At 53.4% G+C, this 16,015-nt stretch overlaps 1 protein-coding gene across 1 annotated transcript; it reads left to right on the top strand.

Annotated features, from left to right (window-relative positions):
- Window positions 1–445: 445 nt before the first annotated feature.
- ITPKC (inositol-trisphosphate 3-kinase C) lies at window positions 446–15,980 on the top strand. Its single transcript, XM_060651167.3, has 7 exons — window positions 446–1,701; window positions 5,797–5,896; window positions 8,246–8,459; window positions 9,680–9,884; window positions 11,947–12,048; window positions 12,691–12,762; window positions 14,606–15,980. Exons 1-7 carry the CDS (start codon window positions 595–597, stop codon window positions 14,807–14,809), a joined length of 2,004 nt encoding a protein of 667 aa, XP_060507150.1. The 5' UTR covers window positions 446–594; the 3' UTR covers window positions 14,810–15,980.
- Window positions 15,981–16,015: the final 35 nt, after the last annotated feature.

The raw sequence follows: 16,015 nt of genomic DNA, 5'->3' as shown, positions 1-16,015 counted from the left end.
ATGTATCCTCATTTTACAGGTGAGAAAGTGAGCCTGGGGCTGGGGCAGGAGCTGGGAAACAGAAGTCACACACTCAAGGTAACACTCTGCCAGGAAGTGGCAGAGGCGGGTCTCGAACCCAGGTCACTAGAATTTCCGTCTTTCAAAGTCAGTCCTTGCCCCCTTTGAAGAATGGGCGCGCTGCTAGATTCGTCCCCGAAGGTTCCAGGGAGGCTAAACTGGTTATTCGAGGGTGTAGGAAGATCGGATTCGTTGCAGGGGTCTAGGAAGGGATCCCACCGGCCCGCAACCAGGACCCCGGCACCCAGTACACAACCTGGACGAGGATCTAGCGCTCGGAGCCCACCCTGCTTCAACCCGAGAGGGCGGGGCCAGGCAACGCCCGTCCCCCTTTCGTCACGTCCGGTGGGGCGGGGCTTCGGGGCTTTCCCGGGGCGCGGGGGAGGGAGTATCGGTTAACCCCTGGGTGGCCGGGCGAGCTGGAGCTCCGCGGGCCGGAACCCGGGAGTTGGGGCTCCCCAGCCACACCCCTCGCGGGATTTAAAGGGGCAGGAGGGGCTGGGTCGGGTCGAAGCCCGAACCTAGGGAGCGGGCATGAGGCGCTGCCCGTGCCGGGGGAGCCTAAGCGAGGCAGAGGCCGGGGAGCTGCCGGGGGCGGCCCGCATGGGGCTAGAGGCGCCGCGAGGGGGGCGGCGGCGGCAGCCGGGGCAGCAGCGACCTGGGCCAGGCGCAGGGGGCCCGGCGGGGCGGCCGGACGGGGGCGGGCCCCGGACCAGCCCCGAGGGGTCCAGCCTCTACAGCGAGCCCGAGAGGGTCGGCCTCGGGCCTGAGCCGGGGACAGACGGACAGGTTGAGCCTGAAGCAGCTGGCCTCGGAGCGGAGACTGGGCGGCCCGGCCCCAAAACGGAGACAGACATATCTAGCCTCCGGACATATCCAGAAAGGAGCAGCCACTGCTCAGAGCTGGAGACAGCCGGTCCCTGGACGGAAACTGGGACAGATGGCTTTTTGACTGATTCACACTGGTCTGACCTCCAGCCTCAGCCAGAGAAGGCCAGCCTCTGGACACAGCCCGTCGTTGATGGGCCCTGGACAGAGATAGAAATACATGGGTCGCAGACCCAACCAGAGAGGGCCAAGACCTGGGCTGATAACCTCTGGACCCATAGGAACAGGTCCAGCCTCCGGACTGAGCCAGAGGGAGCCTGTCCCTCAACAGAGCCAAGTGCCGATGGCTCCTGGAAAGAATTGTACACTGATGGCTCCCAGATACAACAGGATACTAAAACAGCCTGGAAGCAGGTTGGCACTGATGGTTTCCCAACACAGCAAGATTCTGTTGGCTCCTGGACTCGGCCTGGCACTGATGGTCCGCAGACACAAGATACTCATGGACCCCAGACAGAACCTGGGACAGACTGTCTTTTGGGGGAATCCAAGCAGGATGGCCTGTTAGAGGAACCAGAACCCAGGGAGTTGGGGGCTCACCTGTACTCTCGCCTGGAGTGTAGCCCCTTGACCCCTGTGCCCCGCCTCATCATCACTCCTGAAACACCTGAGCCTGATGCTCAGCCAGTGGGACCCCCCTCCCGGGCTGAGGGGGGCAGTGGCGGCTTCTCCTCTGCCTCCTCTTTCGACGAGTCTGAGGATGATGTGGTGGCCGGGGGCGGAGGTGCCAGCGACCCCGAGGACAGGTCTGGGGTGAGTGGGAACCGTTCTGCCCTTGGGCCACATCTCCCCAGACCCCTTATCTCCCTGTCTTTGCTTTGAGAAGTTTTCTAGCACCCACCAGCAATTTTATCTCCAGGTACCTCTTCTATCTGTCGACCTCCTCCCTCTGACAGCCAGGTTACCGACCCACTCCAGGCATCCTCCTGATCCTTTCCCTTTCTCCTCACCCACTGCCTCCGGTCCTGGGGTCTAAAATGGACAGCCACTGGCTGACTTAATGGTGCCTAGGGACTCCTGAAAATGTGTGATCGTGGGAGTCTGTGTGTGTTTACACACATATTTTTGAAGCAACTGTGTATGATTTCTGTCGGATCCTCTAGAAGAGCACAAGTAAAGGAGGACAGAAAGGGTACACTTTTTAACCTAAGTTTTTAAAAAATATTTTTATTTATTTTGAGAGAGAGAGAGAGAGAGAGAGAGAGCGCGAGCTCACCTGCAGGGGAGAGGCAGGGAGAAAGGGAGAGAATCCGAAGGAGGCTCAGCACAGTGAGATGATGACCTGAGCTGAAATCAAGAGTCAGACACTTAAACGACTGAGCCACCCAGGTGCCCCTTTACCCTAAATTTTTAAGGCACTGTGGCTGCCTTAAGGGGTCATGAACCTTTGCCACCCTTTAGCCATTTGCTTTTGTAGGGGGTGAGCCCCCCAACTTTTATCAGATTCTCAGAGGGCTGTGTGAGCCCCAAACGCTGAGGACCCCCAGCTTAGCCAGGGACCGGCTGGTTTCACCATTGCTTCCCAGCTCCCCAGGGGGCCCCCTGCACACTCTTGTTTACATCCTCCACCCTCACCGCCCCCTCCCCCCCCATGCCCCCCACCTTGGGTGCGGTTCTCTCCTGGTGAATCAGGAGGGCTGGCAGGGCAGGTTCAGGGAAGGTCAGCTGGGAGGCAGGTGTGACAGACTCAAGTAGGTTGGCCTGCTGGGCCCTCCCATTGTCTGGGGCCCCTGGCCAGAGTCTGCCCTGAGCCCCCCTCACCCCTCGGGGGCTCCCTTAGGAATGTGCTCACACGTGTGGCCACAGGTAGAGACAGACCTGCCTCAACCTGCCTGTGCCAGAGCACAGGAGCTGACCCTCTGGTTTTTCTGCCTTAGCTGTTCCCTCCACCTACTCTCTCACGTTCTTGGCATCTCCAAACAGCTGATCTGGGAGTGAATGGGAAAAAAAAAAAAAAAAATAGCAACTAGTACTCACGCCCAGCTCTGTACTAAGCTCCTTGCTCGTATTAACTTTTTAATCCTTACAGTAGCCCTATGAGGGAGATACTGTTATTATCCCCATTTTACAGATGAGGTCATGACACTTGTCCAAGGTCACACACTTTGGAAGACACAGAGCTGGGATTCAAACCCTTCGCATACCAGGCACTTTTCTAAGGGTTGTGTATGTGTTAACCCTTATGACAGCACAATGACATTGGGACTATTATTGTTTCCATTTTATAGATGAGGGAACAGGTGTGCAGAGGTGAGGTCACTTGCTTAGGGCTGGCCAAGCCTGGTCGGAGCCAGGATTCTAACTCAGTCCTGGCTGACTTGAAAACCCAGTTATTTCAAGCTCTGTGGTGTATGGGTGGATCCGTCCCTAACTTGCTTTCTTCCCACGCCTCCGTGTCTCCAGTTTTTCTTCATCCTTCCAGAATCTGCTTCCAAGACCCACCTCTGGTCAACTCTTGAACTCTCCCTGCTTTTCAGCACCCTCCGTGGCTCCCCAGGGCCCTCCAGATAGCGATCAGGAGTTCAACCCTGTGTTTAGAGCTTCCTGTCTCCAGGCTGCTTCCCGCATTCAGCTTCCCTTCTCCCCTCCTAACCCCCCTCCACTGCAAGGAGGCCAAAGTGCACACTGTTCCTCGAACGCCCTGCCGCCATCCTGCCTCCACTCGTGAGCTGTTGCTCACTCATTTCCCACCGCCCAGAAAACAAACCCTTGCTTCCTTCTGGCTTAATTTTGAAATCCCATCTGACCTTAGAAGTCCCACGACTTTCTTCCTTTCCTCCCCGCTTCCTTCCTTCACACATCCATCCTGTCCTCCTAATCAGACCACTGACAGTCTCTGAGCCTCTGGTATGTGTCCAGCCCTGTGTTGGTTTTGCTAGGGACACAGCAGGGACTGAGACATTACCCTCATGGAGCTCCCAGGCCAGTGGAGAAGACAGGCCCATCACCATACAGAGTGGTCAGGGGGCTGGGATGGGGGACGCCTAGTGTCGTGGGAGATCGCAGGAGGTGATTGGCCACACCTGAGGTATCAGAGAGGACTTCCTGGAGGAGGGGACATGGGAGATGAGACCATCATGAAATCATCTGAGAAAGCGCAGATTAACCATCAGGTCCAAGAAAGAGACAAGATACTGAACTGCTTATGATTAAAAAAAAAAAAAAAAAAAAAAAAGATAGTTACAACTAACCTCCCTCAATCCAAGCAATGCTTTTGGAACAGCTGTTGTGTGCTAGGTCATGGGCTGGGGACACAGTCATAACCATGACAACCCCAATCCCAACCTTCAGCGTTTATAGCCCAGCAGGGCTGTAGTGTGTAAGCCCAGGGCAGTGGGTTCAGAGTTAGAACCCCAGCACTGTGCTGTGTGATTTAGGCAAGTGACTTCATCCCCCTGAGCCTCTGTTTCCTCTGTAACACAGTGTCAACAATCCTCCTGGGGTTGTGTTTTTAGGATTAAGTAGGTTATGGCTCACCGAGTCTTTGTCATTGTGCCTGGAATGTTCCAGGTACTTAGTAAACAGGAACCTTTATTAATCACCTCCCTTCATGGCTGGCAGCTGGAGGGTGGAAGGAATAGCCCTTCCTGAATCCCGTAGTCCAACACCCTGCCTCTGCTTGACCTTCCCACTGTCAATTAGATGTCTGCTAGGTAGCTGGGCTCTGAGTACGCGGGAGAGAACATGGCCTTGACCCCAGGGTAGTGGGGGGATGAGCCACATAGATTCCTTCTCTGGAGAGGACCCATTCTCCTAATACTTGTCTAAGGGACTGCCATATGCCTGGAGCAGAGAATGTATTCATGTGTTTGCACGCGTGCTCATACATGTGAATCAGACTCTAAGCCAGTCTCAAGAACCTCTTGATTGAGTCAACGTGATACAATGAAATCTTTGTTTTCGGTTTGCTTTACTGGTTTTCTCTTGCTGTTCTCTCTCTTTCTTTGCTTCCATTTATTTTTTTCTTTCCCGTCATTACTTGGTATGCGTGTCTCCCTTTCTGTCTTTCTATATTTCTCTCTTTGTCTTTTGGTAACCTGTCACTGTATTAGTCAGGCTAGGTCAGGATTTGCTGTGGTAACAGGCAACCCCTGAACTTAGTGACTTGGAACCATGAAGGATTATTATTGTTGACACTGCACATGTACCATGGGCCACTGGTGGGTGACGTCTTCACTCAAGGCCCAGACCGAGGAAGCTTCTATTTCTCTTTCCACACTCCCCACCCACTTCCACAGCAGGGAAAGGAACATGGAGAATCACGTACTGGCTTTAATGCTTAGGCTCACATTTCACTTGCCAAAGCAAGCCAGTAGCCGAAGTTCAAGGTAGCAGGGATGTCCCTAGAAGGGAGGATGGGCTGGAGCTGTTTGGTGAGCAGCTCTCCTGACTGCCCCAGTGTCCATCTCTGTCCCTCTCTGTCTCTGTCGTCACCTTGCCATCTGTTTCTAATTGTGTCTTTCTCTGTGGTTCAGCCTCCATTCATCAAGTCCTGCCTCTATCATTTTCTCCAGAAGGTCTGACTTGGTTTCAGGACAGAAGTGAGGTTTCCAAGTTTTTGGTGTGTGACCTGGCCTATTTTTACTCATTTGAAAAGGACAGAAAGACAAGGGTCTAAAGAAAATGATGACGAGGACAGAGAGAAATGGACAGACTCTTCCCCACCTTTGCTGAGGCCTATGGGGAATCTCAAGCCTGCTGAACTAGTGGGCTTCGCTCACCCCAATGAGCTCGGGAGCAGCACTCCCAGGAAGCCCCCTGGTCCACCCGCTTCCCCTCCGTGCTGCATCCCATCCCCCGCCCTCCCCAGCCTCAGCAGTGACCCCACCCCACTGTGCCTCACAACAGAACAAACCGTGGAAGAAGCTGAAGACAGTTCTGAGATATTCGCCCTTCGTGGTCTCCTTCCGAAAACACTACCCTTGGGTCCAGCTGTCGGGACACGCTGGTGAGAGCAGGGGTGCAGGGGACGGCCGGGTGGGGGTGCGGGCAGACAGGCTGGGCAGAGACAACTGAGCTGGGGAAAGAAAGCTACAGGGCCATTCTCTGTAGTTCAAGTCTCCCCATCTGTCAAATGGGCTTGAGGATAGTCTCCACCTCCTGAGGCTGTTACGGGAAGTGCTTAGGCCTGGGCAGGGGCTGAGGGCCATTCCCAGTGCCAGGGGGATGGGGAGCAAATCCTCAACCCTGGGGGAAAAATGGTCCTGGGCGCAAACCCTAATTCTGCACTTATTTACAGGTGATCCTGGGTAAGTTACTTCCTCCCACCGGGCCTCCTCACTTGTAATATGGAGCTAATCCTACCTCCTTTGCAGGGTTCACTGGAGGGTTACCATCAAAATATATATATATATGGAGATTGAGACACAGGCCCCTCATAAGTAGAAATAATCATTCCTCAGCCCCTCCGTGTCCAGAATATAGTAGGTGCTCAATAAATAGCAGCTCTAATGGTTTCTCCCAGCACCTCGTGTGATGTCTCCGGCGCATAGCGGCACAACGCCTAGGACATAACATATTTTGTAAAGGGCTAGATGATAAACATCCTGGGTTTTGTGAGCCATACGGTCTCTGTCACAACCGCACAATTCTGTTGTTTTAGCACGAAAGCAACCAGAGATGATACATCAACACACGACTGTGTCTGTGTTGTAATAAAACTTTATTCACAAAAATGCGTACCGGTGGGGACCAGACAGATGGGGCCCACCAGCAAAGGAAGATAAGAAGGGAGCTTACCTACCTAGTTTATCCTTAAATCTGAGTCATCGAAAAGGCCAGCCCCCACCCCCACACCCCGACGCCCCCGACACTGTAAACCCGGGGCTGCCGTTGCCATGTTTTCCAGTTACTGAGTTAAAATACCAAAGAACCCTCAAAAGTTAGTGGTGGTTAAAAGAAAACTTAGTGGAATAAAACAACTATTTTATTGCACTCCCGGGTTTGGGGTCAGGAGTCCAGACCGGGCATGGAAGGGATGGCTTGTTGCTACTCCATGGAGTCTGGGGTAGGACAGCTTGGAAGTACAAGGTGGAAACTTTTGAAGTTCATTCACTCACGTGCCTCACCACCGATTGTTGGCTGAGTCTCAGCTGGGGCCGCTGGCTGGAGAGCTTATATGTGGCTTCTCTGTGGAGCAGCCTGGGCTTCCTTACAGTACGGTGGCCTCAGAGGAGTCAGCTTTTTTTAAATTTTTTTTTTTCATTTTTAAATGTTTATTTTTGAGAGAGGAGAGAGAGAGAGAGAGAGAGAGAGAATCTAAAGCAGGCTCCAGGTTCTGAGCTATCAGCACACAGCCCGATGTGGGCCTCGAACTCGTGAACCATGAGACCGTGACCTGAGCCAAAGTTAGACGCTTAACCAACTGAGCCATCCAGGCGCCCCTCATTTTTTTTTTTTTAAAGCTTATTTATTTACAGAGAGAGAGTGAGAGAGAATGAGCAGGGGAGTGGCAGAGAGAGAGAGGGGGACAGTGGATCCGAAGTGGGCCCTGCACTGACAGCAGAGAGCCCAGTGTGGGGCCCGAACTCACAAACCGCGAGATCATGACCTGAGCCACAGTCGGACGCTTAACCGACTGAGCCACCAGGCGCCACAAGGAGTCTGCTTTCTTACGTGGCATTTCCGGACTGCAAAGGCAATCATCTCTGCCAACAAAGTGGAGGTCGCATCTCCTTTTGTGACCTTGAATCTGAAGTCACGGTGTCACTTCTGCCAGAAGCCCTCCCAGATTCAAGGAGAGAAGACTTAGATTCCACTTCTTGGTGGGGAGTGGTGAAATTCTGGAAGAACCCGGGAGACAGGAACTATTGTTGTGGCCATCTTTGGCGCATACAAGCTGAAAATACGATTTGCCCCAATAAGAGTTTGTAACGCTGATCTACACAGTCCGTGCGGTCCAGGAAATGCCTGAGTTGTCAGTTGACATGAAGTGGCCCCGGGCGCCAGCACGGCGGGACTCCAGGCAGAAGCAGATGCAGAGCTGCTCTGGAGCCGCACGCTCTCGAATCTGATCTCACACAGATTCCCACAGCCCATCATGAGCTCACAACCCGAAATGACAAAACAAGTGAGGCCCCTACATGCTGTGAACAGGACTCTGTTGAAATGAGGAGCAGCAGTAGGCCCTTCCCTTGCCACATGTTGGCTAAGGCTTTGAGAGGTGCAGGGAAGGAGAGAAAGCCTTCTGGAAGGGGTCAGGCAAGATGAGGGCAGCCAGGATCTGACGTGCGCGGGAGATGAGGGGAGGCTCCGGCTGATCCAGCTTCTGACCCTCTCGTCGGCTGTGCTCCCATAGGGAACTTCCAGGCAGGAGAGGATGGTCGGATCCTGAAGCGTTTCTGTCAGTGCGAGCAGCGCAGCCTGGAGCAGCTGATGAGCGACCCCCTGCGACCCTTCGTGCCCACCTACTACGGCACGGTGCAGCGGGATGGCCAGGCCTTCAACCAGATGGAAGATCTCCTGGCGGATTTTGAGGGCCCCTCCATTATGGACTGCAAGATGGGCAGCAGGTGGGTTTAGCCACAGGGCAGATGCAGAGGGCCAGCGTTGGGCATTTTGGAGATGGTGCCTCTCAGGTCTTCAGAGTGGTAGTACCCGCATGTGCTCCCACCAGCAGTGTGTGGGAGTCCCAGTTGTATTATCTTCTCATTGGGTGCTTGGTATTGCTAATTGTAACCATTCTGGTGAGTGTCTCATTAGGATTTTAATTTCTGTTTCTCTGATGACCAAAGAAGTTGAGCATTGGTTGGCTGGCCACTTGGAGATCCTCTTGTGAAAAGTGCCTCTTTGAATATTTTGCCCAATTTTCTTTTCCCTTTCTTTCTTTCTTTCTTTCTTTCTTTCTTTCTTTCTTTCTTCCTTCCTTCCTTCCTTCCTTCCTTCTTTCTCTTTCTTTCTTTTTGAGTTTATTTATTTTGAGAGAGAGAGTGAGCAGGGAGGGGGAGAGAGAGAGAGAGGGAGACGGAGAGAATCCTAAGCAGGATCCGCACTGCCAGCACGGGGCCCAGTGTGGGGCTCGAACTCAGGAACCATGAGATCATGACCTGAGCCAAAAGTAGTCGGACGCTTAACCAACTGAGTCACCCAGGTGCCCCTGCCCATTTTTCTGTTGGGCTGTCATTTTCTTTTGGGTTTGTAATTCTTTATATATTCTGAATACAATTCCTTTGTTGGAGACTCACATACATACACACGCACACATTGTCCAGCTTTCCCATTTCACTCTCTTAATAGTAGCTTTTGATAAACAGAAGCACTTTTGATTTAGGCCAGTTTGTCATTTTTGTCATCATGATTAGTAGCTTTGTGTTTAAGAAATCCACCTACTCCAAGTTCATGAAGATCTCCTATGTTTTCTTCTACAAGCTTTATTGTTTTAACTTTCACATCTAAATTTGCAATCCATCTAGAATTAATTTTTATATATGGTGTGAGGTAGGGATTGAGGTTCTTTACCCTGCCCGCCCCCTCCCCCCCATATGGCTATTCTCTTGACCTGGCACTGTTTATTGAGAAAATTTCCCTTTTTCCACCGAATTGCTGGGTCTTCTTTGTCATAATTTGGGTGAATGTACACATGTGTGTCTGTTTTTAGACTCTGTTCTGGTCCATCGATCTATTTGTCTGTTCTTGTGCCATGCTGTGGTTTTATAACTTGCCTTGATATCAGGGAGTATGTCCTCCATCTTTGTTCCTCATAGTTTCCTTTGCCACGTTCTCTTTGTCCCAGGACCTACCTGGAGGAGGAGCTGGTGAAGGCACGAGAACGGCCCCGGCCCCGGAAGGACATGTATGAGAAGATGGTGGCTGTGGACCCTGGGGCCCCCACCCCTGAGGAACACGCCCAGGGTGCCATTACCAAGCCCCGCTACATGCAGTGGAGGGAGACCGTGAGCTCGACCTCCACCCTGGGCTTCCGGATTGAGGGCATCAAGGTGAGGCCAGGAGCTGCTAGCCTGTCACCAGAGTGCTAGGAGCTAGATCTGAGGCCAGGCTTCTTGGGGAGCATGGGCATCAGGGAAGGCTGGAAAGAAGCAGGATGTGGAGAAAAAGCAGGAGACTGTAGAAGATGAATAGATGGGGGCTCTGGGAAGCCCTGTTTCTCTCTCACCCCCATCAGTGACCAAGTTTTGTTTATCTGTCTCCTTGAGCAGCTCCAGATCCTGTCTCCACCCCTCCCCGCAGCCCTGCCCTGGTCCAGCCCATCTCTCCTGCCCTAACCTCTCTGGTCTCTCCCTCCCTAGCCTTCCTGGGCTCCTGGGTTGTGGTCTCACCCCCTCTGATCCTCATCCAACACAGCAGCTTGAAGAATCCTTTTCCCCCCTTATGGGGAGAGATTTTCTTTTTTCTGTCCTTCCTTCTTTCTCTCCTTTTTTGTAAATTACACCTAATTATTTGAAGAGGTATTCACACGGTTCAAAAATCAAAATAACATACTGGGATATGCAGGGGAAATCTCTCTCCTAGCTTTGCTGATGTCCTTCCCATTCTGTCCCTCCACCCCCGACCTGCTCATGGGGAACCACTTTATCAATTTCTTCTATTTTTTCCTGCATATACAAACAAATGCAATTGCATATCCTAACGTTTCCTCCTCCCAGTCTTACACAAACGGTGGCAGAAACCTGGACAGCTTTTCATTCCATAGCAAGTCTTCCTTCCTTCCTTCCTTCCTTCCTTCCTTCCTTCCTTCCTTCCTTCCTTTCCTCTCTTCCTTCCTCGGTTATATAATAGCTCTCTGTGGATGTTACACAGTCCCCTACAGATGGCCACCTGCGTTTCCACTTTTTGCCATTACAGACAGTGCCTCAGTGAATCACTTTGTACATGAGATACTTTGCAAGTGTATAGGTTTAACTGTAGACTAGATTCCCAGAAGGAGGAAGACGGGGTCAGAGATGAAATGTGCTGGGAATTTTGCCAGAGATTGCCACACTCCTTTCACAAGAGTAGAATCATTGTGCACCCCGCCTGTTTCCCCACAGCCTCGCCTGAGCCACCTTTCCAAGTTGTACAACCTACTGTCATTCTCCTATTCAAAACCCTTCCATGGCTCCCTAGTCCCCTCGGGAGAAGTTCTCTGGCCTAGAGGGCCCTCCAGGGTCTAGCCTCATCCCTCCTCTCTCCCTCCCTCTTTGTCTACCTTCAAGCCACAGTGCTTTCATTTCCCTGAAAGAGCTTTGTTCTTTTCCTGCCACAGGACCTCTGCACATGCTCTTCCCCCTACTATTCCCTCTGATTGATACCCGGTCATTTTCCTGTCTCCTTTCAAATTTTGCTTCCTCCAAGAAGCCCACCTTAATTTCCATCCTGCTCAATCAGGGCCCTCTCTTTACCTCCTCATGGCTCCCTATATTCTATTATTGTGTTCTCTCCCTTTGTGATGATTTTATTGTTCTATACCTGCCTCCTTCACCTGACTGTGTCTGTCCTATTACCTCCATGTTATCAGCACCCACACAGCACCTGGCACAGTGTGGCAGAATGACTCAGATGGCTTCTCTGAACCCCCCTCAGACATAAAAATTATTAGTCTCATTTATGGAGTGCTTACTTAATTGTGCGCCAGGCACTATGCTTTGCATCCTACATATCCAGTCTCCTTTAATCCTTATACCAGCTTTAGGCAGTCAATAGCAACGCAGTCCCCATTTTCCAGGTGAGGAAACTGAGGCTGAGGGCGGTGAGGTGGCTTGTTTAGGGCTGCCCAGCTAGGAAGTAGCAGAGTCACGGTTCAAAGCCAGATCTACCCTTCTCCAAAGCCCACTTGGCTAAACCGGCTCAACCAGGGGGTTCAAGGTTGGACTCAGAAGGACTGGTTGCTCTGGAGTGTGATTTGGGGCTGGGTTGAACTGGGCTGAGCAGGTGGGCTGGCTCCCCCTGAATAACCAGCAAGTGTGAGGGGCAGGCAGGGGGTCCGAGGAAATGCCTGAGGCTGCTTGGTGTCGGGCGTGAGAAGGAAAAGGTGATACTGGGCCTTCACCCCTTGCCCTGCAGAAAGCCAATGGGACCTGCAACACCAATTTCAAGAAGACCCGGGAGCTGGAGCAGGTGACAAAGGTGTTAGAGGACTTTGTGGACGGGAACCGTGGAATCCTGGTGAGCGGGACACCGGGCCCTGTATTTAGCAGCTCAAGCCCACCGCCATCACCGCTGCTTGTAAGGCAACGGTCTTCTGCTTTAGGCCGAGGATGGCCAATACTGGCTGGCGTTGCTCACCATCTGCGGTCAGCTGGTGGCTTGGCTAGCGCTGGCTGGTGTAGGAGGGCCCTGCTCCTATGTCTGGTGATTGGCTCACGACTTGGCCGCTTGCCTCTCATGATGCAGCAAGCTAGCCTGGGCTTGTTCTCAGCGTAGAAACAGGTGGCCCCGAGAACAAGTGGAATTGTAAAGTGTCTTGATTGGCTGGGCTCAGAATGGCCACCATTATTTCCACCACGTTTTATTGGCCAAAGCAGATCTTCTGACCCAGCCGAAATTAAAGGGACTCGACTCCACTCTTGGCGGGAGGAGCTGCTAGGAATTATGAGTATGCACGTATTCTCCCAAGCACACTCTTGTCTGTGTTACCCCAGTGCATCCAAGCCCCCACCCACCACCCATTTTCCCCGTGGCTCCTTTGATCCCCTCCTGGCTGTGGTCTGCTCGCTCCTTTGAGGGTATAGGATGAGGTCAGGCCTCAAGGCGGGTAAGGACCCACAAAGTCCCTGTGCTGACCGTGAAACGCTTCCTCTCACACAGAGAAAGTACGTGGCACGCCTGGAAGAACTTCGTGAAGCTCTGGAGAATTCCCCCTTCTTCAAGACCCATGAGGTGCGAGCCCCCGCTGCCATGGGGAGCAGAAGGCCACGTGTGCAAGGGTGGTGGGAGGTCGGGGGTTCAGTGGGGGGGGGGGGTGTCAGCGCCTGGCAAACAGCTGACAGATTACCGGGCAAGGCTATTAAAAGGAACCCCCAAGGTCTGGGGTTTGCTTTTTGATGGTAGGCAGCAAAGGGGATTTCAGGGGCTCAAGACAGGTGGCCTGGAATGAAGGCTGTTCCACGCTGGGTACGGAACTTACTTTCTAAGGCCTCAGTTTCCTCCTAACACGAAGAACAATGGTGCCTTCCTCGCAGGGCTGCTGAGGTGTGAGACCAGCAACTGTCGAGTGCCCTTTGGAGCATGGAAGCACATTTAACTCCTTGCTCTTAAAATTATTTTGTAATCATAATTATTTCCAATTATCCGTGGCTGCATTCCTATTTGGTGGCTCCCCCCCCCCCCCCATCCCTCCCTTCTGCAGCCCGTGTGTCTCTGGAAGTCTGGGGCCGTCTCAGCAGGTCTATGAGGTGGGGATGTCGCAGCGTGTGTCCTTTCCCTCTCCCTCCTCTCTCCAAGCTCTTCCACCTCCCCTGTCAGGTCCCCCTCACTTTTTTTTCCTGGCGACTCCTGAAAGATCCTTGATCTGGGAGTCGGGCTGCCTGGGTTCGAATCCTGCTCTACACACCTCAGCCACCTGCGCCTGGGAGTGTTTCTGCAGACCCGTCTCCTTGACAGGCAGGACGGGCTAACAGAGCACCTGCCCCGTGGGCGTGGGGAGGACGAAGCAGGTTTATATACATGGGAGCATGGCCCACAGTAAACCCTCGGCATGTGCCAGCTGTTACCGTCATGTTCATTATCATCAGATGTCATCCTCGTTGCCGTCCTCATCACTGCCCTTGGGCTTTACACACCAGTCACAAAGAGGAGGCCTGGGGACCTCATCCCTTATGTGCTCATGTTCGGTTTCACCCACCTGGTGCCTTAGCATTTTAAAAAATAAGCTGCCAACATCTAAAACATGAGACTTCCAGTTTACCTGGCACTTTGGGAGACGTGGCAGCACCAGGCTGCTCACCATATGCCAGCAGGCCAGAGTGGGGTGGAGGCTGCCTCCTCTGCCAGCCACCTGCTCACCTGCCCCGTCACCTGGGTTCTCTGGGAGCAGTGGAGTTTGAAACCCAACTGGAAAAGGGGAGGGGCTTGCCCACCTGGAGTCACATGGAGGCAACGAAAGTACTGTTTCTAAAAAACAAAACCAAAAGAACCCAAAAAAACCCCAAACCAGCATCTACCGAGGGCGGTGTGTCGAGCACTGCAAAGTGCTTCATGGAATGCTGCAATGACCTTAGCATCACCATTCTACAGATGGGGAAACTGAGGTCTAGAGAATGGAAGCCCCGTGCCCTAGGGTCACCAGCAGCCCTCTGCTGGGTCTGAGCCATTCTCCAAAGGGAAGACATTATCCGCTTCTCCCGTGCAAGATTCTACAGGTGTTTGTTTGTACCCCAGCTTGGAAAAGGGTAATGGTTAACATTGTCGTCTGTTTGCTATACTGGCAACTGTTCTAAGAGCTTATACGGATGAATTCCCACATGTAACGTGCAGGGCAGCCTTTGAGTAAATGGTACGGTTATTCCCTTATTCCCGCTTTGTATGTGAGCAAGCGGAAATAGAGACAGGTTAAGTCACCTGCCCAAGGCCACCGAGCCAGTTAAGTGGCAGAGTCAGGATTTGAACCCAGACAGCCTGAGTTCAGGCTCCAGAGTTCAGTACCCTGCTCAGCTGCCTGTTGGGGAGGGGACCCAAGCCAGTGCCTGCCCCTCCCCCTAACCTCCCTCCTCTGTCCCTGCAGGTGGTGGGCAGCTCCCTCCTCTTTGTGCATGACCACACTGGCCTGGCCAGGGTCTGGATGATCGACTTTGGCAAGACGGTAGTCCTGCCTGACCACCAGACGCTCAGCCACCGACTGCCCTGGGCTGAGGGCAACCGTGAGGATGGGTACCTCTGGGGTCTGGACAACCTGATCCGCCTCCTTCAGGGGCTGGCCCAGGGATGACCCACTTGCCCACTGCCAGGTTGACTTACTGGATGGTGCCCATCTGGCTGGCGGTGCCCCGAGATTGGCCGTGGGGGTTGACCTCGGGGTTAGGAGAGGTTGCATTGTTCACCACGCAAGACATGAGTGGAAGGCCTGGAGGGCCCTGGAGCCCAGGCAGCGCCCTCCCCTTTCATGATACAGAGGTTTTGAAGACTGGAGAGGGGACGTGCCATGGCTGCATCCCACCTTGTATCAGAACCAGACTGGGCCCTCTGACCAGCCAGGAAGGTTTCTGAGGGGCGACGTGCCTCTCGCCATAGGGATGACTGTAATCACCGTCTCCTTGTCAGTCCTCTCCCGGCTGCAGGCTGGCTCCCGGAGGCCTGGGAAGGGTGAATTTCCTCTCTGGCGCCTGGGGGAACCAGACCTCACCTGTGAACAAATGCAGGAGACACCTGTCTGCCTGGGAGAGTCACAACCCCATCTGTTCCTCTGGGGCCATTCCAGCTCTGACAGAGGTTCAGGAGGGTGTGACACCACAAGGTCTGAGAGCTGCTGCTGTTGGGCGGGGACCCAGTTCTCTCTGTCCTGCCCTCCCCTGACCCCATGGGATCCTCCCCACTCCTGAGAGAACTCTGCTGATCCCCTGCCGACCCAGGCCACAGCCACGTCCTGTGCCAGCACTGACTAGCACAGCCTCGTTCCTCGGGCACCAGCCTCAGCCTTGGGACCCCCTCCTCTCACCCCTGACCCCCTTTCCCTTGCTCCTAGCCAACGTGGCAGGAAGGGCTTTCAGACCTAGAAGAGGAGGCTTGGGAATCAGAGCTGCCTTCCTCTAGAGATGCAGGGTAGGTGGCTGTGACTGAGGGCTTGCCGCCTGGTCCAAACCAAAGACCCCAGCACCTTCTCAGGTGTGGGTGATGCCCCTCCGTCCCCCTCCTCCTGCACCTGTACCTTGGGCTTCCTAGTCTAGGAGGCTGGGAACTAGGAACCTCCCTCTTCCCTAAGCTGAAGCTCTAATGTGTCTTCCAGGCCTGAGGAGGCGTGCCCCTTTTTCTACAAACTGTCTTTATACTTATTTATATGAGAGCTAGTCGTTAGCTGGGGCAGCGCTGGGGAACAGGAGGCAAAATCGCTTCATGTGCTTTCCCCCTGTGACGACGCCCCAATAAATCACATTCAACGTGAACTTTGTGGATTTTTTCTTTCGCATCTGGGGCGTGT

This window comes from Panthera onca, chromosome E2, assembly GCF_046562875.1.
Source record: "Panthera onca isolate mPanOnc1 chromosome E2, mPanOnc1 haplotype 2, whole genome shotgun sequence".
NCBI classification, from domain to species: Eukaryota; Metazoa; Chordata; class Mammalia; order Carnivora; family Felidae; genus Panthera; species Panthera onca.
The sequence above is the reverse complement of the archived record's forward strand: the minus strand, read 5'-3'. Positions and strand labels throughout refer to the sequence as shown.

Excerpts from the sequence above, each read along its gene's own strand:
- ITPKC (XM_060651167.3), top strand. The coding sequence starts at position 595 with ATGAGGCGCTGCCCGTGCCGGGGGAGCCTAAGCGAGGCAGAGGCCGGG. Across the intron at positions 5,897-8,245 it reads CCAGCTGTCGGGACACGCTG|GGAACTTCCAGGCAGGAGAG; the intron begins GTGAGAGCAGGG and ends GTGCTCCCATAG. Across the intron at positions 9,885-11,946 it reads TCCGGATTGAGGGCATCAAG|AAAGCCAATGGGACCTGCAA; the intron begins GTGAGGCCAGGA and ends CTTGCCCTGCAG.